Source organism: Carcharodon carcharias, chromosome 2 (assembly GCF_017639515.1).
Source record: "Carcharodon carcharias isolate sCarCar2 chromosome 2, sCarCar2.pri, whole genome shotgun sequence".
NCBI lineage: Eukaryota > Metazoa > Chordata > Chondrichthyes > Lamniformes > Lamnidae > Carcharodon > Carcharodon carcharias.
In genome coordinates this window covers 66,632,094-66,657,374 of record NC_054468.1, presented here as the reverse complement: position 1 = coordinate 66,657,374, position 25,281 = coordinate 66,632,094, and the positions used below count along the sequence as shown (strand labels likewise).

At 42.2% G+C, this 25,281-nt stretch overlaps 1 protein-coding gene and 1 pseudogene across 1 annotated transcript in view; one reads left to right on the top strand and one right to left on the bottom strand.

Moving 5' to 3' along the window:
- Window positions 1-19,565: 19,565 nt before the first annotated feature.
- LOC121287478 lies at window positions 19,566-23,939 on the bottom strand (annotated as a pseudogene).
- Window positions 23,940-24,380: 441 nt separating this feature from the next.
- LOC121287471 (guanylate cyclase soluble subunit beta-2-like) overlaps window positions 24,381-25,281 on the top strand; it is an 80,655-nt gene continuing 79,754 nt past the window's right edge. The window contains exon 1 of the mRNA XM_041205396.1: window positions 24,381-24,462. Within this exon, the coding sequence (XP_041061330.1) occupies window positions 24,460-24,462 (3 nt within the window). The 5' untranslated portion in view covers window positions 24,381-24,459. The remainder of the gene's footprint in view (window positions 24,463-25,281) is intronic.

Sequence of the window (25,281 nt, the reverse complement as noted above, 5' to 3'; positions counted from 1 at the left end):
CGATTTCAGTCAGTTGTCCTCTTCGCTCTCATCTAAAAGTCTTGACATACTTCCTTCATTCTTCTCTGTAAATACTGAAGGAAATGTTCATTAAAAAAGTCCGTCATATCTCTCTATGCTCATTTGTAGGAGGCTGCATCCCATGCTTAGATGACTCTTTGTCCAAATGTATTTTTAAAAACATTTCCTTTTGTGCCCTTATGCAAACTGAGTTGTTTTGTATCCTCTTAATTCTCCTCACCTATTTTTTGTCTCTATTTGTAAATTATTGTATTTCTCATAATTTGGTTGAGTTACATCAATTTTGTCAATATTCTTTTCTTGTTCTTATTTGCAGTCTAATTAACTGTTCATTCATGAAATCCTGACCATTCTTCCTCATTAGTAGATCCTGAGACTGTGCTGCATCAATCTCACATTGGAATGTATGTCACTGTTGTCCTTCTATTTTTACCAGTTAATCTTTCCTCTTGTTTACCTAAACTGTCTTATTTCATCCTTCTATAAATTGCTGTTCTCCAATATACTTTTTGTTTTACTGTGCTTTTCTTCTCTGTTTTATCATTTAAACAAAATATATGGACCCAGATCCTCCAATCTCTGGATCGTCAGAGGTCAGACCTATGTCCAAGGATGTGCGGTGGGATCCCACTGAAGTCCTGATGCACTGACCTCCAGGGGAATTGCCTAGGATGTTTAACCTTCCCAATGGGCAATTCCCTTGATCCCCAGAACCCTCCGTGAATGTCTCCAACTCTGTATTAGAGTCAGAGAATTCAAACAGTTCTGTGATACTAACCTGTATAATAACCCAGGAAATGTTAGACAGAATCAAATCTAGTCTTACTCCTGAATAACTACAGAAGTGACCCCCCAATCACTCACACTGGATCCCTGACTACCCCACTGACCCAGACTACTCCCTATAACCACCTCCTGATTACCCCCCTGACACAGCCCTGACCAGACCGGACTAGTTCACTAGACCTGACTATCTTTCCCAGCCTGACCCTTCTACCCCAACAATCACACCCACCTCATCCACCTGCCACCTGACCCACTTCCCACCTCATCCACCCACCACCCTAACTAGTTACCCACTTACTTCACCCATCCTACCCTGTCACTCATTCATCCACATATCCCATTCACTAACATTTACACCGAATCTTTAAACTTACCATATATCAGCTAGTGCCATAAGAAGGAATGTCTTCTCTTCCCCCTGATGCTACTACACTGTGTTCTTGAAGGGTTGCTGTGCTCCACATTCTTGGAGAAGCCAGGTTCAGAAGGCCTGGCAAGAAATGTGGAGCAGTGTCGAGGTGTGGAAAAATTCAAGTCAAGCAGCAATCCAAGGATTGCTAAGTTCTAGTTCTGTTGAAGGGTCATGAGGACTCGAAACATCAACTCTTTCCTTCTCCGCCGATGCTGCCAGACCTGCTGAGTTTTTCCAGGTAATTCTGTTTCTGTTTTGGATTTCCAGCATCCGCAGTTTTTTTGTTTTTATAGCAATCCAAGGATAATTGCCACTTCAAGGCAAATCATTTTGATGGCTCATCCTTAATTTATCTTCTCGATTACTGTGCAGATTTACCCTTTTGTTTACTCAGAACAAAACTCAGTGTTGCAGCTGCTTTGTAATAATGGCTATTACATCAGAAATCAGTTTTTAACTCATCCTATAATTATCTCCACCCCCTCTAATGTGTTCCCTTTACACCCCTCTCAGGTGTGCTCTTCAAATCTATTTTTCAATGAATACTTACATTTTTATTATTGCTATCAATAATCTCCTTTACTATTTCTCTTTCACCATTATATTTCAGCATTCATCTTTCCTATACTGTCAATTAGTTAAGAATTTTTTCCCCTTTTTTACTACTCTTGGACTCAAAGTTCCTATTGTCCTAAGTTGGACTTGCAATGGTATAATTTATGAATTGTCTGGTGTCTGAAAAATAGTTGTGGAATTATTGAAGAATAGTTAAGGCAGAGCTGATAGATTCTTGGTTAACAAGGGGGTGAAAGATTATGGGGGTAAGCAGGAATGTGGGGTTGAGGTTACAATCAGAATAGCTATGATCTTATTGAATGGCAAAGCAGGCTCAAGCGGCCCAGTGACCTGCTCCTAATTTGTATGTCCGTATATGATATACAATGGCTAATCTTTCAAGGTCATTGCTCTTAAACATGCGAATCCAGCTAATTGTAGCTACTTATATACAACTATAAGTAATGCAACAGCATTTATTATTGCTTTTACATTTCAGCTTTCAGGCCAACAATATTGTCTTACTCAATTGTTTAAAAGAATGTTCCATACATTTAACCAAGTGTCTTATCTGGCGCACAGTTGCTGGAAGACAACAGGTATACTCAGACACTGTATCAAATCCAAAAGGAAACAATCTTTCATATGGTGTCCATCCCAGTTTCACATGAGAACTATTTACTTTGGCCTGAATTTTCCCGTCGGCGATTTGGGGGCGGGGCCCACTCGCCGACGGGAAAATGATGTGGGATGGTGTCGGGAGGAACCCCAACGTCATCCTGGTCCATTTAAATATTGAGGAAGGCAGACGGACAGCAAAATCAGCTGTCCGCCCGCCAACCTGTCAATGGCCAATTAAGGTCATTGACAGGATAATTAAGGTAGTTAAATGCCCTGTCGTCCAACCATAAGGTTAGTGGGCAGGCCAGGAGCCCCAGTGGGCTTCTGATAATACATGAAACCTCATCCACTGGCGGAGTGAGGTTTCATGTCCATTTTTAAAAACTTTAATAAAGTCTATGTACTTCTTATTAACATGTCCCATCTCGTGGGACATTGTCACATGAGGGGGACATGTTAATAATTTTTAATGAGGGGGACATGTTAATAATTTTCCTATTTTATAACTTTGTACAACTTTCACTGATCTCCCTTAGATGGCACTTATTCTCAGGGAGCAGTGTGCTCCTTCGCAAGCGTGCGCGAAAAAGCGCATTTTGACAGATGGAGAATCCCTCCCCCCCCCCACACAGGAGGCGCATAGCACATAACGCTTCCTGTCGGGCAGGCCGCTGGGCAGGCCTTAATTGGCTTGCCCACTCAAAATGGCGGCGGGCCCCGTTTCAGCGGTGGAGTTCGGCTGCCCTCCTGCTGCCGAGCCAGTGGGGCCCGCCCGCCAACCAAGGGCAAAATTCTGCCCTTTATTTCTATTTCCTACACGGGACATAGGAGACAATTAAAAGATCAGGTTAACACTGCACTAATGGTCTATATGCCCTGCTCAATGAATGCCCAATTATCATTGAGTCAGCAATATTTAAACATTTTCACATTCTTGCATGTTCAATAATTTCAAATCAAATTTGTTTTCACGCATATGTTAACAACTCCTGTACCAAATGGGCTGTTTTTTTTTAAAGTCAACCATGCCGAATCCAGATATTTGAACTGATTACCCAGTGAGACTTGCTCTTGAATACAGTTTAAAATTAGGTCCCTTATCAATCCAATGACATCTTATTCCACATAATTGTTTTACGCTTTAGGGATACAACATGTGTTGGTGTAGAGATGCTTTAATGATGTTACACTGAATACCATGTATTTTCCTAATTAGGGAAGGTAGATACTAGTAAGCGTTCGACAAGAATGGTGATCGACAGTATGTTATTCCCATTTTCCAACAGTGAAGTGTTGGGTTGTTGGAATGTTGTCATGCTTAGTTTTATTAGTTTAAGCAACTAGTACATGCTTTTCAACAGTTGTTTTTTAAATTGGCTTCATTTGCAAACATGTTCGTATTATGTAACCTGGACTAAAGGTAAATATGAAATCTGTTCTAGTTTGCGGAGCTCCATTCACTTTACGCCAGGGGATTTTACAGTCTCAAGTCAAGGGAGTTTAGAATGGCTCGCCGCAATTTACAGCCACTTTCCCACCATGACAGGTCCATTCAATTCCGGCTCTAGAAAGTATTAGCATAGTGCAATATTTCATGCAATTATGAAAATCAAGGCTCCATTTCAGGAGTCAAAAAACACTAGCGGGTAAAATAAAGCAAAATCCAAAGACGTTTTACAAGTTTATTAGGGGCAACAGGAAAAAAGCGGGGCCCATTAGGGACCAAAGTGGCAATCTGTGTGGGGAGCTGGAAGGCACAGGTGATGTTTTAAATGACCACTTTGCATCTATATTCACTATAGGGAAGGATGATGTGGGTATAGAAATCAGGGAGGAGGATTGTGATATACTTGAACAAATTAGCATTTCATTCCACAGGCGGAATGAGGTTTCATGAAGGTATTTAAAGTTTTATGAAAAGTTTTAATAACATTGATAGACATGTCCCAGCTCATGTGACACTTTCACATGAGGGAACATGTATTAATTTGATTTTCTTTATTAAACTTTTCAGACCTTCAACTAATCTCCGAGGCAGCTCTTTGCCGCAGAGAATTTTGCGCTCTTTCACGTACATGCCACCCCTCCATCGGCCCACACAGGGAGCACTCAGCGCTTCCGGCACGCATCACGCTGGGCGGGCCTTAATTGGCCCACCCACGTAAAATGGCAGCGCCCAGCCAATCGGGGGTGCTGATCAGCTGTGCACCCGCCTTGCCCACACCTGCATAACCCCCCCTACAGGGAGAAAATTCTCTCCAATGATTAAACATCAGTGGTAGGGAAACTACAGGAAAAAGTTCTGATGGACAGAATCATTCTCCATTTGGAGAGGCAAGGATTAATCAAGGATAGTTAGCATAGCTTTGTCAGGGGGCGATCATGCCTAACAAATTGATTCAATTTTTCAAGGAGGTAGCTAAGTATGTAACAAAAACAAAAATAGCTGGAAAAACTCAGCAGGTCTGACAGCATCTGCTGAGAGGAACACGAGTCCATATGATTCTTCATCAGAACTAAAGAAATATAGAAATGCTTTTGCTTTTGGCTATGTATGTAGATGAGGGTAGTACAGTTGATGTAGTCTACGTGGACTTCAGTAAGGCTTTTGACAAGTTTTGCATGGGAAACTGGTCAAGTAGGCAAGAGCCCATGGGATTCAGGACAATTTGGCAAATTGGATCCAAAATTGGCTTAGTGGCAAGAGGCAGAGGGTGATGGTCGAAGGCTGTTTTTGTGACTGGAAGCATGTGTCCAATGGCCAGAGTTTGGTGCTGGGTCCCTTGCTGTTTGTAGTGTCCATTAAAGATCTAAACATGAATGTAGGAGGTATGATCAATAAGTTCTCAGATGACACGAAAATTGGTGGTGTGGCAAATAGCAAGGAGAGAAACCTTAGACTGCAGGATGATATAGGTGGGCTGGTTAGATAGGCATAACCGTGGCAAATGGAATTTAATCCTGAAAAGTGTGAGGTGATGCATTTTAGAAGCATTAACATTGCAAGAGAGTACACGATGAATGGTAGGACCCTAAGAAGTACAGAGGATCAGAGGGACGTTGGTGTGCATGCCCATTGATCCTTGAAGGCAACAGAACAGGTAGATAAGGTGGTTAAGAAGGCATATGGGATACATTTTTATTAGTTGAGGCATTGAATACAAGAGCAGGGAGGTTATGATGGATCTGTATAAAATTAGTTAGGCCACATCTGGAGTATTGTGTGCAGTTCTGGTCGCCACACTATAGGAAGGATGTGATTGCACTAGAGAGGGTGCAGAGGCAATTCACCACAATGTTGCTTGGGCTGGAGCATTTCAGCTATGAAGAGAGATTGGATAGGCTGGGGTTGTTTTCCTTTGAGCAGAGAAAGCTGAGAGCGTCCTGATAGAGGTATACAAAATTATGAGGGGCATAGATAGGAAGAAACTTTTCACCTTAGTGGAGGGGTCAATAACCAGGGGGCCTAGATTTGAGGTAAGGGGCAGAGGGTTTAGAGGGGATTTGAGGAAAAAAAGTTTTACCCAGAGAGTAGGGGTTATCTTGAACTCTCTGCCTGAAAGGGTGGTAGAGGCTGGAATCCACACAACATTTAAGAAATATTCAGATCAATATTTGAAATGCCATAGCTTACAAGGCTATGGGCCTGGTGCTGGAAAAGGCTACAGGCCAAGTGCTGGAAAATGGGATTAGGGTAGATAGGAGTTTGATGAACTGTGTGGACACGATGGGCCGAAGGGCCTCCTTCCTTGCTGCGAACTCTATCACACTATGACTATGAGTCCCAAATGAGTGCGGGATGATCTGAACATTTATCAAGACAGAGCCAAACCTATTGGAATCAGGCAGTGAGATATCACAAGGATTGTCATATTATTTCCTCTAACAATTTCCCATTTCATTCTATTTCTTCAAATGTGCAATTTTGGCCAATTATAGAGTGTGTGTGTCCCCATCCCTCTCCCGCCTCTCTCTGTGTCACACACACACACACCAGCAACCTGGAAACACAGGTAGGACGACTTTGAAATATAGTTCCCATTGGTTCAAATTTTCATCTTGTTAGGGGTGGAACCCAAGAAATCTAAGCTGAAAGTAACACTGAACTGCGAAAAGGAGTGGAGAAAGAACAAGAGTTTCTTGATCAAGCCACACCAAGGAATGGGCAAACATGATACCAGGAGATGGTGCGAACTGCTTAGAGCAAAAGCAACATTACATCGAACCCTCATCAAAAGGAAGGATCGGGGGAAAAGAAGTAAACTTTAAATATTTGTTGTCTAGCGGTCCTCCTTAACAACTGAACAGTTATCGAGATGTTAGCAGATGTAAAATGTTACTGATACCAATGACTACATCATGCACAGAGTACGGACCAATACATCAGGAGCTAAAGGTTAAAAGGAGCGGCTCAAATTCGTGAATTTAACTTCCTCCAATTCAAAAATAAATTCTCTAAATAATTGTTGAAAAGATGTCAAATAAAATAATCATGTAGCAAAGCAATCAGTTTTAAGACAACAACAATGGTGAGGGATTGTCATTTGACTGTTAGTGAAATAAAATGGAAGAACAGAAAAGACAAAGAAAGTAAATGCAAAGGCAAATTTAAACAAGCTCCTTCTACTCCTGTTCTTACTTGCACCGCTAGACAACAAATATTTAAAGTTTATTTCTTTTCCCCCGGTCCTTCCTTTTGATGAGGGTTCGATGAAACGTTGCTTTTGCTCTAAGCATTTCGCACCATCTCCTGGTATCATGTTTGTCCATTCCTTTGTTGCTTGATCAAGAAACTCTTGGCCTTTCTCCACTCCTTTTCGCATTGACGTGCCTTTCAAGCCGTATTCTCTATATATTGTTGCACCTTAGCAAAGGGCCAAAATAACTTAATTTTCAGCACTTGATGATGTATACCATGCCTCTTCCAGATTTCATTCTCCCGAGGACATACTCATCATTTACTCTCTCTTTTCAATATATTCTAAACATTCTTCTGTACGTCCACATTCCAAAGGTCTTTTGATCATTTGGTTGCCTGCAGTCTAGGTTTCACGGTTATAATTAGCAACGCCAAAACATCTTAGAAGTGCGTAGGCATAAGTATAACGCTCATCAGTATAAAGAACTCAATGATCAAGGCTATTTGCTTGAAGTAACAATATTGGAACAAATTAAAACTGTAATTGTAAGGCACTGATGTTGTATCAATTATATTATGGTGATTCAAAGGCCAGGCACAGAAAAGGTAATACAAATAAATTATATAGCGGTGATTTTTTTACTTATAAGAATTTTTTTGATCTCTGCTAGACCTCTTTTTATCTATTATACCCGATTGTCTGTTCTTCAGAAAAACAAAAATAACTGCGGGTTCTGGAAATCTGACAGAAAAACAGAAAATGCTTCCGCTTGTATGCCTGTTTTTCATCTTTTGTCCCAGAATGTTGTATTTACCCTCTGAGTGGTACATTAATTCCCTGTAACGTTACTTCCCGTCATCATTTTATTCCATAAATTTATTCATGCCCATTTCCTAATCCCACCGCCCCCCCCCCTCCCCCCTCCACCCTCCTATCTTTGCACTGAACATATGGAGAGTTTTTTTGGATCTAAATGTTTAAATATATTTTATATTTCAGAATTGGAGTTCATAAAATTTGCATATTATTGCAGTTCCTTTTGCGGCTGTGATAAGTTTAGTCTTTATTCTATTTCAAAATTCTGACATCCCAAGCTCACAGCAAGGCAATAATATCTCCAGCAAAGCACAACCTGAAATTAGTATGGTGCCAATGTACAACATACACGTATGCGAGGAAATACATTATACTTAACCTCCTATTGTAATATATTTTATAGTTGTGAGAATGGATTTTTTTTAAAATATTTGGGGGAAATATTGTATTTTTCTGTAAAGAAGGTTGGGTATCTGTGCCTGTGTGTATGTGATTTAATCAAGTTGGGCAGAGTTGATAGGAGTCAGATAAAAACAAAAAACTGCGGATGCTGGAAATCCAAAACAAAAACAGAATTACCTGGAAAAACTCAGCAGGTCTGGCAGCATCGGCAGAGAAGAAAAGACTTGACGTTTCGAACTCTCATGACCCTTCAACAGAACTGTGTGAATCCAAGGAGAGGGGTGAAATACAAGCTGGTTTAAGGTGGGGGGGGGGGGGGGGGGGTGGGTGGGTGGGGGGGAGAGAAGTGGAGGGGGGGGTGTGGTTGTAGGGACAAGCAAGCAGTGATAGGAACAGATAATCAAAAGATGTCACAGACAAAAGAACAAAATAACACAGAGGTGTTGAAGTTGGTGATATTATCTAAATGAATGTGCTAATTAAGAATGGATGGTAGGACAATCAAGGTATAGCTCTAGTGGGGGTGGGGGGGCATAAAAGATTTAAAAATAATGGAAATAGGTGGGAAAAGAAAAATCTATATAAATTATTGGAATAAAAAACAAAAGGAAGGGGGAAGAAACAGAAAGGGGATGGGGATGGAGGAGGGAGTTCAAGATCTAAAGTTGTTGAATTCAATATTCAGTCCGGAAGGCTGTAAAATGCCCAGTCGGAAGATGAGGTGCTGTTCCTCCAGTTTACGTTGGGCTTCACTGGAACAATGCAGCAAGCCAAGGACAGACAAGTGGGCAAGAGAGCAGGGTCGAGTGTTAAAATGGCAAGCGACAGGGAGGTTTGGGTCATTCTTGTGGGCAGACCGCAAGTGTTCTGCAAAGCGGTCGCCCAGTTTACGTTTGGTCTCTCCAATGTAGAGGAGACTGCATTGGGAGCAATGAATGTAGTAGACTAAGCTGGAGCCATGCACGCCATATGAATACACTCAACCTCTCCCTCCAGCAGCACTGCCATACCCTTTTCCAAAGCTGCGCGTGCCCCCAGTTTCATTTTATTCTTTGTCTCATCCGACGCCACAACAAGAAATTTTTATTCTTTCTCTCAAATGCTAAGGAACGCAAGCTCCAACAACTCATCGACACCAACACCCATCTAGGACCCTGCACTCCTGCCTGTCCCTCTGTCCCCACCCCATCTTCAATCCCAGCCCCAGCCGTTATTCATTATACCCCCTGTCCTTCCCCTCTCCGATGCTGAATGTTCAGTTCTCAGCAAAGGATTTAGTTTCATACCCTTACACCCTCATCTCAATGAATTTTGGGCTCGGCACGATGCTGAACTCTTCTTCCGCCGTCTGCGTCTCCGGGCTCACTTCTTTGGGCAGGAGTCCTCTCCCTGTTCAATGGATCCTTTTACCCACCTCCAATATTCTCCCTCCACCTGGACACCTCCCTCTGGATTCTTACCTTCTCTTGATCTTTTCATTGAGAACGGTTGGCGCGACATTAGTCGTCTCAATTCCTCTGCTCCTCTCACCCATTCTAATCTCTCTCTCTGAACTTACTGCACTCTGTTCTCTCAGGTCCAACCCCAACATTGTCATCAAACCTGCTGTCAAGGGTGGTGCTGTTGTTGTCTGGCGCACTGACCTCTACCTCGCGGAGGCTGAGCGTCAACTCACAGACACTTCCTCCTACCTCTCCCTGGACCATGACCCCACCACTGAACATCAAGCCATTGTTTCCAGGACTGTCACTGGCCTCATCTCCTCTGGAGATCTTCCTCCCACAGCTTCAAACCTGATAGTCACCCAACCTCGGACGGCCCGCTTCTACCTCCTACCCAAAATCCACAAACAGAACTGTCCGGTAGACCGATCGTGTCAGCTTGCTCCTGCCCCACGGAACTCATTTCTTGTTATCTTGACTCCCTTCTCTCTCCCCTTGTCCAGTCCCTTCCCACCCACATCCGTGATTCCTCTGACACCTTATGTCACATCAACAATTTCCAGTTCCCTGGCCCCAACTGCTTCCTCTTCACCATGGACGTCCAATCCTTCTACACCTCCATCCCCCACCAGGATGGTCTGAGGGCCCTTAGCTTCTTCCTCGAACAGAGGTCCGAACAATCCCCATCCACCACTACTCTCCTCTGTCTGGCTGAACTTGTTCTCACACTGAACAATTTCTCCTTCAACTCCTCTCACTTCCTCCAAATAAAAGGTGAGGCTATGAGTACCCGCATGGGCCCCAGCTATGCCTGCCTCTTTATGGGGTATGTGGAACATTCCTTGTTCCAGTCCTACTCCGGGCCCCTTCCACAACTCTTTCTCTGGTACATCAATGATTACTTCGGTGCTGCTTCATGCTCTCGTCGGGACTTGGAAAAATGTATTAATTTTGCTTCCAATCTCCACCCCTTCATCATTTTATGTGGTCCATCTCTGACACTTCCCTTCCCTTCCTTGATCTCTCTGTCTCAATTTCTGGTGATGGACTGTCTACCAATATCCATTACAAGCCTACCAACTCCCACAGCTACCTCGACTACCGCTCCTCAGACCCCGCTTCCTGTAAGGACTCCATCTCATTCTCTCAGTTCCTTCACCTCCGTCACATCTGTTCTGATGATGCTACCTTCAAAAACAGTTCCTTTGACATGTCCTGCTTCTTCCTTAACCAAGGTTTTCCACCCACGTTCATTGACAGGGCCCTCAACCGTGTCCGGCCCATCTCCTGTGCATCCGCCCTCATACCTTCTCCTCCTTCCCAGAAACATGTTAGGGTCCCCCTTGTCCACACTTATCACCCCACTAGCCTCCGCATTCAAAGGATCATCCTCCGCCAACTCCAGCATGATGCCACCACCAAACACATCTTCCCTTCACCTCGCTTGGCGGCATTCCATAGGGATCGTTCCCTCCGGGACACTGTGGTCCACTCCTCCATCACCCCCTACTCCTCAACCCCCTCCTATTGCACCTCCCCATGCCCACGCAAAAAATGCAACACCTGCCCCTTCACTTCCTCTCTGCTCACCGTCCAAGGGCCCAAACACTCCTTTCAAGTGAAGCAGCATTTCACTTGCATTTCCCCCAACTTAGTCTACTGCATTCATTGCTCCCAATGTGGTCTCCTCTACATTGGAGAGACCAAACGTAAACTGGGCAACCGCTTTGCAGAACACCTGTGGTCTGTCTGCAAGAATGACCCAAACCTCCCTGTTGCTTGCCATTTTAACACTCGACCCTGTTCTCACACTGTTCTCTTGCCCACATGTCTGTCCTTGGCTTGCTGCATTGTTCCAGTGAAGCCCAACGCAAACTGGAGGAACAGTTTCTTCCTCATCTTCCGACTAGGCACTTTACAGCCTTCCGGACTGAATATTGAATTCAACAACTTTAGATCTTGAACTCCCTCCTCCAGCCCCACCCCCTTTCTGTTTCTTCCCCCTTCCTTTTGTTTTTTTCCAATAATTTATATAGATTTTTCTTTTCCCACCTTTTTCCGTCATCTTTAAATCTTTTATGCCCCCCACCCTCACTAGAGCTGTACCATGAGTGCTGTACCATCCATTCTTAATTAGCACATTCGTTTAGATAATATCACCAACTTCAACACCTCTGTGTTCTTCTGTTCTTTTGTCTGTGACATCTTTTGGTTATCTACTCCTATCACTGCTTGCTTGTCCCTACAACCACCCCACACCCCACATTAAATCAGCTTATATTCCACCCCTGTCCTTGGATTCACCCAGTTCTGTTGAAGGGTCATGAGGACTTGAAACATCAACTCTTTTCTTCTCCGCCAATGCTGCCAGACCTGCTGAGTTTTTCCAGGTAATCTTGTTTTTGTTTTGATAGGAGTCAGGTTGTCTGGGGGTTTGGAAGCATGAAAAAGTTTGAGGTACAAGTAAATAGGTTAGATCTAACATTTGCATTTGGTTAGATAAGTTGAGACGTTTGAATTTCAAAGGGGAATCAGAGGTAGCAAGGAAAATGTTTGCACTTTGCAGGAGTCCATCCGTAAGTAGCAGCGGGGCATTATATTTTATTGACCCAAAAGCAAAGGCAATATGGAAACATAAAAGAGCTTACATTTGGAAGGGTTTGAGTTTCAGAGGGCTGTGAGAACAATGGGGCTTAGATGAAATGGGAAAGGGGTATATTACAGTTACTGTGGATGGCTGTTTTTTAGCTATTGATCTGGATAACTGTCCAGTTGTTAAGCAGAAGATGGCTGGAGATAGCTGGAGCTGTTTGAGTTGTTGAGACGTCTTGGGCCGCAGCAAGCAGTTTTATTCTGAAGTGAATTCCATAGCAAAGTGAAAGAGGGTACAGGTCATGTGGTACACCTTTATTGAAGCTACATTAGTCTGCCTTGTATGATATTACTGGATTCCAATTTAAATATCTATAAGGGAGTGTTGTTTTTCTCCACTTGACTATAGATACTTACCTAGAATCGACATCAACTTGCGTTCAGTAGGATCAGTAACATAGCAAACGCCCAAAAGGGAATAGAACCAAATGGCCAAGTGGTCGGTTTTGAAAACGCTAACGGATTTTGCACGGCAGAAGTAATGAGAGGCAAGCTGAAAGTTTTGGGAGACAATAGGATGACGGACAGTTTATGATTCGACTACATATATATATATATATAAGTAAGTAACTATTTAATTGCTTCAAATTTGTAGCGCGTCTCTAGGTTTAGACTTGAGAAATTAACTTCTAAGCAGAGCTATACTCACACCCGCTTCCCCATCCCCCTTATCTCTTGCATGTTTACTATTGACTGTGAAGCTTATGCTGTAACACTTCAGCCTTGAGCCCCAGAATGTAGTAAACAAACCACTTAAGAGCAGCCATTCACAAAAGAATTATAAAGTGTTTGAAATATGTCTGTTTATTCAATTTTTTCTATTGAAAAGCCGAGCTTAATGCACCACATTTGGATTGATCGGTGCTTCGGGGTTGTTTTCGATTCCTGCAAGTTACCTACTGTTAGGAGACGTAAATGTTTCAAACTCTAAATTTCATTCCCTGTGGAAAACACTTTTTGTTTCACTTGGCATCACCCTCCTTACCTCCATAAAGCTCAGCGTATCATCGCATTGCTTTGTCCCACCGCTAAGATTGTAAAGAAACAAATGTTCTTCACACACATTTGTGAAAACATAGCCAGTAATCTTTTCAAGACCATAATTTGTATGATTTCAATTAACTGCTGAATATTCGCCCTGAAACTATCACGTGAATATCCCCACTGGGTTGCTTTCTATTGGCTGATGCAGCTGAAGCGGAAAAAGGACTTAAAGAAAACGGTGCAATGAAAATCTACAAGAGGTATAAGTTTAGAACAAGATACATTTACATAACTTTTATAACATTAATTCCATCGAAGTTATATGAGCCAAAAATGTTTAGCAATGTTTTATAGGACAACATTTTAGACATTGACTTAGTAATCGTAGTAACAACTGTGTTACTGAAATTCTCAGATTGTCAAGTATCAATCTCGATGGAAGCTAGTGCAACAATAATTTACATAACTGAAGCCATTAAAATTCATAACATAAAATTAATATCTTGACAATTATCACGAGTTTCATTGTTTTAATAGATTAGTTGATAGCTAAGATCCAGTTTCACACATCGTGAGTCCACTTTGCTTCTATTATTCAAACCAATTCTTTCGTTTCTACGTAACTGCATCACACTGGTACTTGGCAGGTGTCCTCTATACAACTACTGAAAGAATTATTCTGGCATGTACCGCAGTGAAAGTCATGGTTTACAATGTAATAAACTGGTTATTATAATAATTTATATATCCAGAAGAATCAATCAAAACGATTGACCCCTTTCAAGTTTAATATTTATTTCTACAGAAATTTAGTATAACTATATTAGTATAACTAAATGGATTCTTTATATGGATTTCTCCACTTGACGTTTTGCAGCTACATTTTATTCCTTTTTGTCTGTTTGCCATGCCCTATTTATGATTCATCGCGACGCTGTAACTTCCATTTAGATTGCATGAAATATATTTTTCATGGCTAATTATAGTAAATGTAGGAACATCAACTTTAGCCTGAGTAGAAAGGGAATGCTGGGATTGAACTGTCACACCGTTTCGCTACTTTGTCTAAACTTTACTGGATTAGCTAATCCATTCACGCACATACACAAACCTGCTTTATATCATTGGCACACATTCTGCAGAACAGCCCATGTGACACATTTACTGCATATACATACTGTAAGTTGGGTTTTGGTCGCCTATTATAATAATACGTTACGTGACAGGTTGGTCCCATTCAAAATATCCCTGTGAAATGAAACTTTGTGGCAAATGATATGGTTGTGCACCATTGTTTTTTGGACGAGCTTCGATCAGTTCGCCCCTCCGGTGATATTTCAACCTTTCAGAAGTAAATCTATTTACCATGAAATGGAATGGATGCGCATCCAATTAAAGCAGACTGGAAACTTATAATATTCTTCGCCCGACTCAAACGATTGTAATGGCATTTCAGCACCACTGTTTGTGGACAGCGATAGGTCAGGAAAGTGGATGTCGCGAGAAAGCAAAGCCCAGCCCCACCTTCAGCACAGAAACAAGTCGAAAGGGCGCTCTCAACATTTAGCAAGGCACCAGCCGTTCATTACATTTGCACTTGCCCACAGACCTTCTGCAGGATTTTGCATTGGAACCTCACGGTCGGATTTGACGGAAGAAATAATGGTGAGGCTAACAGTGCTCACCGTTATTAAAGAGCAACATAAAGGGCACTGCATTGAATTGGTTTTCTAATTGTGCAAGTTCCAATGCAAAATCCCATAGAACAGGTTTACAGACTTGTCCAACGTTTTCGCGTTGGGGCGGGCGGGTGGAGGGCACATTTCAATTTTTTTCTCATTCAAGGGGCTGATAAGTAAATTTCGGAAGGATAAACTTTGGCACAAAAATTAACATGAATTTCAAAATAAAACTGAGATATGAAAAGAAATTCCTTGCCGCAAAAAAATGAGTAATGATGGGGTGAGTGTGTCTATGTCCGGCTCACTTCCAGCCTCAGGATGTTCACTCACTCACCCTCATCCACTGTGAGAATGCAGGATGGTGTGTGTGGATGAAGTTGAATGAGAACCCTGATACTGGGAGTGAGACAGACTCATGGACACGCTGTGCGCCTGCATGCGCACTTCCCTCACACACCACTATCTCCCTCTCCTCTCTCACAACCACACACCAAACCCCGCCCCCACCACCCCCCCCACCCCCCCAGCCCCCTCAATCCCGCCTCACACTCTCAACGCCCCACATTCTCTCACAACACCCTCAGAATCCCCCTCAAACCTGCTCTGGGGATCTGGGTACAAATTCCACCAAAGCGGATGGTGAAATTTGAATTCAATAAAAATCTGGAATTAAAAGTCTGATGGTGACCACAAAGCCATCACTGATTGTGGTAAAAACCCATTTGGTTCACTCATGTTCTTTCGCTTTCTCAGATGCCATCGGGCATTGCTCCTGCTGCCTCGTGTTTCGCTTCAGCCCACCTGGGTCCCATTCAAACTTGCTTGAGCCCCACTCCAATGCCTGGATGCCTGGGCCCTGCTCTGGGCCACCTGGGCTCCGCTCCTTGACACCTCCTTGGTGACACTCCTCGGCTCCACCACTGCCTGAGGCCCACTCCAGGTCACCTGAACCCTGCTCTGCATGCCTGTGCCCCACTTCCTGGTACCTCTGCTCCCTTGTCCACATGCCCCGGCGCCTCCCTTCCTTGTCCACACTCCTCAGCACCTCCACTCCGCTGTCCATGCTCCCCAGAACCTCTGCTCCCTTGTCCATGCTCCCTGGCAATTCTGCTCCCTGGGCCAGGCTTCTCAAAACCTCCAGTCCCTGGGCCATGGTGCCCGGGCCCTGAACTCACTGCCATTGTTGTTCACTGCTCTTCCAATCACAGATGGTTTCTCTCTTACATTTATCCCTGTTTCTCTCTCACAAACGCGGGAGAGAAATGGCCTGTGATTGGAGGAGCAGCTCCATTCAGAATCTTCCACTCAAACTTACCCATTTGACCAACATTTTGAAAACTAGCTCTGGGGGCTGCATAGGGGAGTTTTGCAGACCACATATGTTGGGCAAGCCTGCCATAGAAACTCTATTGTGAGCAGCCTATACATAATACTACATTGAAAGGAGTACAAATAAATCACTGTTTCACTTGAAAAGAGTGTTTCAGCCTTCAATGGTGAGTAGGGAGGAGGTAAAAAGAGGAAGTATTGCATCTCCTGCACTTGCATTAAAAGGTGCTGTAGGAAAGGATGGTGTTGGGGGTGACTGAGAAATGTACAAGGGTGTTATGGAGGGAATAGTACTTTCAAAATGCTGAAAGGGGAGGGGAGGGGAAGATGTGTTTGTGGTGGAGGAAATGGTGGAGGATGATCATTGAATACAAAGGCTAGTGGAGTGGAAGGTGAGGACAACGGGAGCCCAATCATGGTTCTGGAAAGGGGGGAAGGGATAAGAGCAGAAGTGCAGATATGGTTGAAGGCTCCATCAACCATGGTATGGTGGAATCCTTGGTGGAGGAAAATGGAAGACATACTGGAAACATTAACTCTGTTTATTTCTGTCAGATTCCACTAGATCTGCTGTATATTTCCAGGATTTTCAGCTTTTATTTCAGATTTCCAGCAGTAGATTATTTTTGTAATGAAAACCTGGCTTCTTTCATTCATTGTTGAGAGCAAATACAAATCAAAGAGCCAAAAAGGTGAGACACCCTCCACAAGGGACCTGTGAGAACAGGGCAAATAACTGTATACCTCCTTAACCAATCAGATTGAAGAATCATTGATGACTAGCACAGAGTCCGAATTAGGAAGAATCAGTTAGAATATTGTTGTGATCAGTGCCAAACAAACAGCTTTTCCCAGTCATTATGTTTACAGTTGCCCATCAACTTTCAGTGGTCTTTTGTGCTCCATGTTATGGCTATTAGAGAGCTAGTTCTGCAAACTACCCTCCACAGAGATCTGGGATGCGTGTGAATAGGGAAAGTATGTCTCTTCAACTAATCAGATTGAGAAAATCCTTACTGAGCCACACAGAGTCTAAATACATTAGAATATTTAATGCAATGTAAAATAATGTTCAGAGAGCAAAATAAAGAGGGGGAAGAAAGATTACATTAAAGGGGAGAAATAAAAGAGACAGAAAGAAAAGTTTTAAAAGATTTTTTTAAATTTTCAAAACGCAACTTCAAATTTGTACAAGTCCATTTTCAGTACCAGTGAGGTTGTTCGATGGTAATTAAAATTTATGATGCTTGTAAAAATTCACCTACACTTGACCTGCTTATTGGCTAAGTAGTGGGTCAGGACCATAATTTCACACTCTCCCTATGTTTGAATGCTGAGTCTCTTGGCAAGGCACCAGTATACACAACTAGACACCAATTTTCTGATTTTTGGGTTTAACTATGTATGTGTGGTCACCGGAAGTTGCTTTTGAATTTACCCTGTAATAATTGTGAGTATGGATAGCCTCAATATTATTCTTACTGCAAATTGAATTCAGTGTTAAATCAGCTACAGCTAGTGAACAAAGAGTGGGAAAGATGTAATTGAGATCAAACAAAAAGATAAAGTATTTTTTTTACAATTTAAGTTAAAATCCCTAATAATAATAAAATCTGAAGGAATGAGACTCCATACTTCAAAAAGTTATTTTTCCCACACCATAGGGTTTTTTTTGACAGTAATTAAGATTTTAAATGTTGCTAAATGTTGTACTTACACTAGAATGGACAAACCCTAACTTTTCTGAAATAAAAATAGAAAATGCAGGAAAAACTCAGCAGGTCTGGCAGCATATGTGGAGGGAGAAACAAAGTTAATGTTTTGAGCACATGTGCCTCTTCAGAACTGAAGAGAGGTAGAAATGTGATGGATTTTATAAAGTTGAAAAGAGGGGGTGGAGCAAATGGAGTAAAATAGAAGGTCAGGGATAGGTGGGAGCTCAGGAGAGATTAGGCAAAGATGGCATGGACACAAGACAAAGGGAGCGTTAAAGATAGTGTTGAAGACTGAGCAAGGTTCTAATAGTGGAATAAAGGGCAGATAGCAGAATGTGTGAATAGCTGAAAAGGTTAGCCGTATCTGAAAGCAAAAAATGAGAACAGGTTTTTCTGGTGAGTTTATTTTCTATTAGTAAAGTGAACATAGGAACCTCATGTCATTCAATGTATTTAAACAGTAAATCAGACAGTGAAGTAAAATTATTTAGCAGCTTTTGGGGAGCAGGCCATTTCAAACAGCAGCTTCCTGATTTCCACATTTAACTGTGGACTTCTGTGGTTGTTGGAAGTTGTTGTCCAGTTTCCATGGTGAGCACTGTTAGCATCCTTATTATTTTTACAGCAACATCTGACCCTTGACATCTGGAAGGAACAGAAGCTAAATGTCAGTGGGTAAGTGTGAAAGGAGCATGTGTGGTTTTGTGTGGTTTTGTGGTTGGTATACTGTTGAGGGTAACAGCACTCACTATAATTAACATTCCAGCAGCCGCCCACATGCAGGTGAAAACAGAAGTTGGTGTCCAAGTTACTCATCTGTTCCACGAATGCACTGCACTGGTATCTCACCAAAAGAACCAGCATTGAAGAACATGGAATGCATGAAGTTACTTTATGTACCCATTAGCTACCCACTAAACTATGCCAGAAAAAGTTACCGGTTTCTCAATTCCATTGTAAATATTTATTTTTAAAGGTGTTATAAGCCCTAATTACTGCCAAACATTCTCCCTGACATTGAAAATGAACTGTTTACAAATGTGGATTCTCAGTCATTCAGATTTTAATTATTGTTGGGAGATTTAAGAAAAATGCTTTAACTTCTCTTTCTGTCTCTTTTATCCCTTCTAATCTCATTTATCTTTCCCTCTCTTTATTTCCCTTCCCTACCTGTTTTGGCATGGCATTCAATATTCTACCTAACTTTCCAGTTCAGACTCTGTGCTGCTCTTTAACAATTTTTCAGTCCCAGTGGCTAAGGTAACCAGTGTTTCCAAACTTTTCTGGCCATGGAACTGTTTTGACTTCTCAAGAATATTGATGGAACCGTTAAGAAACATTCCTATTATGTTGAAGAGTTAAACCACAAAAAATGATTGTTTTTGTGCAATAAGTACAAATATACAAAAAAAAATTAGAAGTCTTTTCTATTTCTTATGTGTATACATTTATTATTATTAAAAAGTTATTTTATTCAACAAAGTACTTAAGTCACCTTTTTGTCATTTTTAATAGGAGGAATGAATCTGCTTCTTTTGCTCACAAATTGCTTTAATATTAGGAGTGATGCTGGAGAGCTGGATTCTCATATCAGGTGGGGCATTCAGTCTGCTCCTGTTTTTTGCTTTTGTCACAGAGTATCATGAGAAACCGCTTTCACACAAATATGTTGTGGCAAAAGGAAAGAGCTCATGAACTGCTTTCGTTGCCATATTCGCGTACTTGTGAGTTAAGCTGCTCCAGAAATTCAGTAATGGAAGTTTGCTGAATTGTTGTTTTAGTGTGGAGTCAGAAGTCATGTCAATCAGGCTCTCATAATCTTGCACTGACAAGATTAACATTCTGGCTGTTAGCGTAAATGGGTTATGCACCCACGCATTGTCATTTGATGGAGGAAAATATCCCAACAAAGAGGAGTTCAAGTCATGTAGGTGCTGTGTAATATCATTGAAAATGTTTTCATCAGGGAGAGAATTAACTTCAGTGAGAAAGTCATCCAATGTCAGAAAGCAGTCGAAGTTCTTATTTTCTATGCATGAAATCCAACAGCACAATTTCTGGAATGATGATGAAATCTTATCTTTTGCAGTAAAACGGTAACATTCTTTTCTTGTAGTGACAGATTCACTTCATTTAGTTTTGTAAAAATATCTGCAAGCTACACAAATCTCAGAAGTCATGAGGTATTCGACAAATACTCTGCAAGTTGAAATTTGTGATCCATACAAAGCACCAATATTTCATGATGAAGCTTAAAACATCTCTCAAGCAGTTTGCCTCGCAACAGCCACCTCACCTCTGTATGTAGGAGCAACGCTTTGAGCTCAGTACTCATTTCGGCACACAGAATTTTAAATAGTTTTGATTTCAGTGGATGAGTTTTAATGGTGTACCACAGGGATCAGTGCTTGGGCCCCAGCTATTCAAGATATACGTAAATGACTTGGATAAGGGAACCAAATGCAATATTTCCAAGTTTACTGATGACACAAAACTGGACGGGATTGAATTGTGAGGAGAATTCAAGCAGGCTTCAGGGTGATTTTGACAAGTTGTGTATCTGGGCAAACACATGGCAAGTGCAGTATAATGTGGATACATGTGAAGTTATACGCTTCGGTGTGGAAAACAAAAAGGCAGAGTATTATTTAAATGGTGATATATTGGGAAATGTGGATGTGTAAAGGGATCTGGGTGTCCTTGTACACCAGTCAATGAAAATAATTAGGCAGTTGCAGCAAGCAATTAGGAAGGCAAATGGTATGTTAGCCTTCACTGCAAGAAGATTTGAGTTCAGGAGTAGGGATGTCTTACTGCAGTTATACAGGGCCTTGGTGAGGCCACATTGAGTATTGTATGCAGTTTTGGACTCCCTGCCTAAGAAAGGATATACTTTCTATAGAGGGTGTGCGGTGAAGGTTCACTAGGCTGATACCAGGGATAGCAGAACTGTTGTATGAGGAGTACTGTTGTACTGGGTCTGTATTCACTAGAGTTTAGAAGAATGAGAGGGGGTCTGATTGAAATGTATAAAACTTTAATAGGGCTAATCAAACTGGAGGTAGGGAGAGTGTTACCCCTGTTTGGGGAGTCTAGAACCCGGGGTCACAGTCTTAGGATACGGGGCAGGCCATTTAGGACTGAGATGAGGAAAACTTCCTTCACTCAGAGGGTGGTCAACCTGTGGAATTCTCTACCACAGAAGGCTGTGGAGGTTGGGTCACTGAGTATATTCAAGAAAAAAATTGATAACATCTTGGATATTAGGGGCATCAAGGGGAATGGAGAGAAAGTGAGAATATGGCATTGATATAGAGGATTAACCATGATTATATTGAATGGTGGAGCAGGCTCAAAGGGCTGAATGGCCTACTCCTGCTCCTAGTTTTTACATTTCTAATGTAATTGATAATTTGCACTGTCAGCCCACTCCTGCTCCTAGTTTTTACATTTCTAATGTAACTGATAATTTGCACTGCCCCATCCAGCACATTTTTTTGGGCATAGGTATCTTCTTAACAGTGAGTGCATGTCTGTGGAGGACACAGTGACTGATTGTGCAGCACAATGCTACTGTCAGAGATTAATCACACCAAGGCATCACAGAAACCCCATTTATTACTTGTGCGCAAGGGAGAAAAATACAGCGAGAGTTATTGTACCGTTTCAAAGCAGAATAAACAAAGACTTGCTTAAAAGCATTTTACAACCAATTAGTAAATGTTGTACATCTCAATCCACTTATTTGCATAAGTTTGCTGACCAATCCATGTTCCAGTAAATTTCCATTCCTACACCGCAGGTGCAGTTGTTTATAATTTGGCTATCACAACTTTAATTACATTCGGCCCGAGAGAGAGACACATGGAATGTCTCAGGGCTTATCCTACAGTAGTCAGACAAGATGGTATTGTTCTTCAAGGTTGCAGTTTTTTCTCTTAGGCTCAAGCATTTAATTCAATTGCTCCATTAACCCTTTCAATACTGAGTGGGCACCCCTATAGTTGTGTTTAGGCCACCACACTACAGCTTTGATCTGTGCTACAGCATCTTCTGTCTTCACAGCCATTGCGCTGGTGACATCAGTGCACACATCAACACATTTTTCCCAAATAATTTCATGTCTTTTCATAAAGTTATTCATACAGTTGAACATTTCTTCACCAGTAGTGTTGCTTTGCAAAGGTTCACATAGGACCAAGTCTTTCTCAATAAATCTATCAAAAATATAATGCACAAATACAAGCAATACTGCAAACCCCGACACATCAGTCAACTCATCTAGCTGTAATGAATACGCATCGCAGGATTTCAGTTGAGAAACTAGATGGTTCTCGATGTCAGCAGCAAGATCTTGAATTCATCGGGTGATAGTATTGTTTGACAACTTTAGTGCCTCAATTTTTTACCAGCATGCTCATCAAGCATGCATGTTACAATGTCTTTAGAGCAAGGCTTGATCAGGTTCTCACCAATTGAATAGGCTTCTCTCATGAGTGCAATGCAACAATTTACTTTGTAAGAGGCCTCTGTTGCATTTTCATTATCAGTTTTGACAGTTTCTAACATTAAGGTTTTACAGTTTGTATGTGCATTAAGCTTTCTCCTGAAAAAAATTATGTCTTTATCTTTATATTTGGAATGATTTGTTTCCAAATGCCTTCGCAGTTTAGCAGGTGCCATGGAACTGTTGGATAATATTTTGTAGCATATGTAGCAGACTGTGCTTCAGGGGAATCTTTTTCTCCATTGCACACCAATCCAAAAGACAAATAGCTCTCGTGGTACTTAGGTTTCTTACTTCCTACTGTTGTTCAGTTGGCGTGGGCAGTGATTGCTTCATTTTGGAAAGACCACTTCCCAATTTTTCTGCAGTGATTGGTTGAAGTAGTCCACCTTCATCACTTCTTTGAGATCCCTTCCTTTAGCTATCAATCCATAGCTAAGTAGCACGACTAGATTACCATTAGCGAGTTGTAAGTTATTATCACAGCCAACTGTTTGGCTCAGACACCTTGCTTTGTTAATCTCCTTAAATTTGTGATCTCTGGAAGCAGTTTCTCTTTATTTACTCTAAAGTCCCTTCATGATTTTATACAGCTCTATCAAATCTCATAGCCTTCTCTACTATAAGAAGAAGACTCCTGGCTTCTCTAGTCTATCCATGCAACTGTAATCTCTCAGCCCTGGGCCAATTCTGGTAAATCTCTTATGTTCTCTCTTCAAAACCACCTTGTTCATGAGGAAGAAGCATACAGTTACAAATATATACACTACATCTGCCAGCTTGTTGTTATTCACACCAGCTAAAGCAATATAAACCTCAAGTCCTTGCCCCGCTCTCCTCTTCACTCCATCACCCGCTCTCCCCTTGCTCCATGGCTTGTTCTACCATTTGCTCCGAGGTCTGTTCTCTCTCCCCCATTCCATGGCCCACTCTCTCTCCCCTTGCTCCAAGGCCCACTGTCCCCCACTCCCCCACTCCATTCTCTCCTCACTCCATGGCCCAATCTTGCCCCTGCTCTACCTCCTGCCCACGGGCCCACTCTCTCTCCCACTCCATGGTCCGCTCTCCTCTAGCTTCATATCCCCCTCGGCCTCCTACTCCATGGCTCACTCTCACCTTGCTCCGTGGCCTGCTCTCTCCTCCCTGCTCCAAGGCTCACTCTCCCCTCACACCATGACCCAGTCCATCTCCCACTCCATGGCTTGGTCTACCTCCTGCTCTGAGGCCTGCTCTACCTCCCACTCCCTAGGTCTGTGGTTCACTCTCTCCCTCGCTCCGTGGTCTACTCTCTCCCTTGCTCAGTGGTCTCATCTCTCCCTCACTCTTACCCTGGAACTTACCTTGAAAATTTACTTTCCAGCTGTTTCCAACTCATCCTTGGTTTCTCACTGCATTGGCTGCTAATGGCTTACTGGGCTCACAGTAGCCAATGCAGGAAGAAACCAGCCTCTGATTGGACAAGCAGCTTTATAGCATTTTTCAAATGTACATCATTTGAATGAGTTGGATGCCACCAGTTGGACAAGCCTGACCTACCGCGGAACCCCTTGATATATCATATGGAACCCCAGGGTTCGACGGATCACAGTTTGGTAAACCCTGCTGAGTAGAGTTGCTTGCCCTGTTCACACAAGCCCCAGATGCTCTGTAGAGGGCGCCGCGAACTTCCAGTGCAAAAACCCATAGAAGAGTCTATGTGTCGGTCCAGCGAGCGGGAATCGCAAAATCCGGCCTTCCGTCGACCCGGGTGTGCCTGTTCATGTTTCTCGGCTACTGGACACTGTGATATATTGAATCAAGAATTACCCTTGAGATGTGACTTTTAAGCGAAGAAGTTAGCGTATCGGTACAATTTATTAACAGCCTCGACTCAAGGCGCAGTGCCTTTCTTGAGGATGGTAAGTATTTGTAAAGGAGTGGTAAATTTGAGAGCTCATTCATTTCCTTGGGGCCATAGTGGTCCGTAGCAATAATTCGCGCTTATATGACCGACCATCGATGGAGTGACTGTTACTTATCGTGCTTGTGGTTCGAATTGTAACAACTGCTGTGTGCGGTGCCGATATAATTCGGGGAAAGCGGTTGTTATTCAAAGTATGCTAAAGCGTCTGCAAGTATATAGGTCAAACCGCAGGATTTTGTGTGCAGTGGATTACATTTGTATCATATGCTTGGCTTCCCAGCGCAATGGTGCACTGTTTAGTGGAAAGATTTACGCATCGCAGGCGGAATATCGGGCAGTCATCCGTGATGATATGAATGCAAATTATTCTCTCAGATTTTACGGACTCAGAACCAAATGCACGATAGGTGCTTGGAAAGCGCAACATTAAGATGGCAAGCAGAGCATGTTTTAATAAAAATAAATATAACATTAATTTTCTTGCGGGCAAGACGCTTCTGAATGTATATTGCAAAATTGCATCAACGGATACAAATTCCAGTTTGAATATAATTGCAACCCAATTGCAGTACCCAATATAAATATGTCTCGCATATAGACTTGGACGTTACTGTGTGGTCCCAGAGTATTTCGACAATTTCACAAAAGCAAGTAAAGATACACCTTGAGTTAGATTCAAATTTGATTACATTTGACATTAGGGGAAAGCAGTGTTGACTAAAACATACCTTTTAAAGGTGTTACGGGTATGTGGCTTCTTCAACGATGAAAATACTGAGTTTGGTAGGAATATTTTTTAAAAAGAGCATGATAT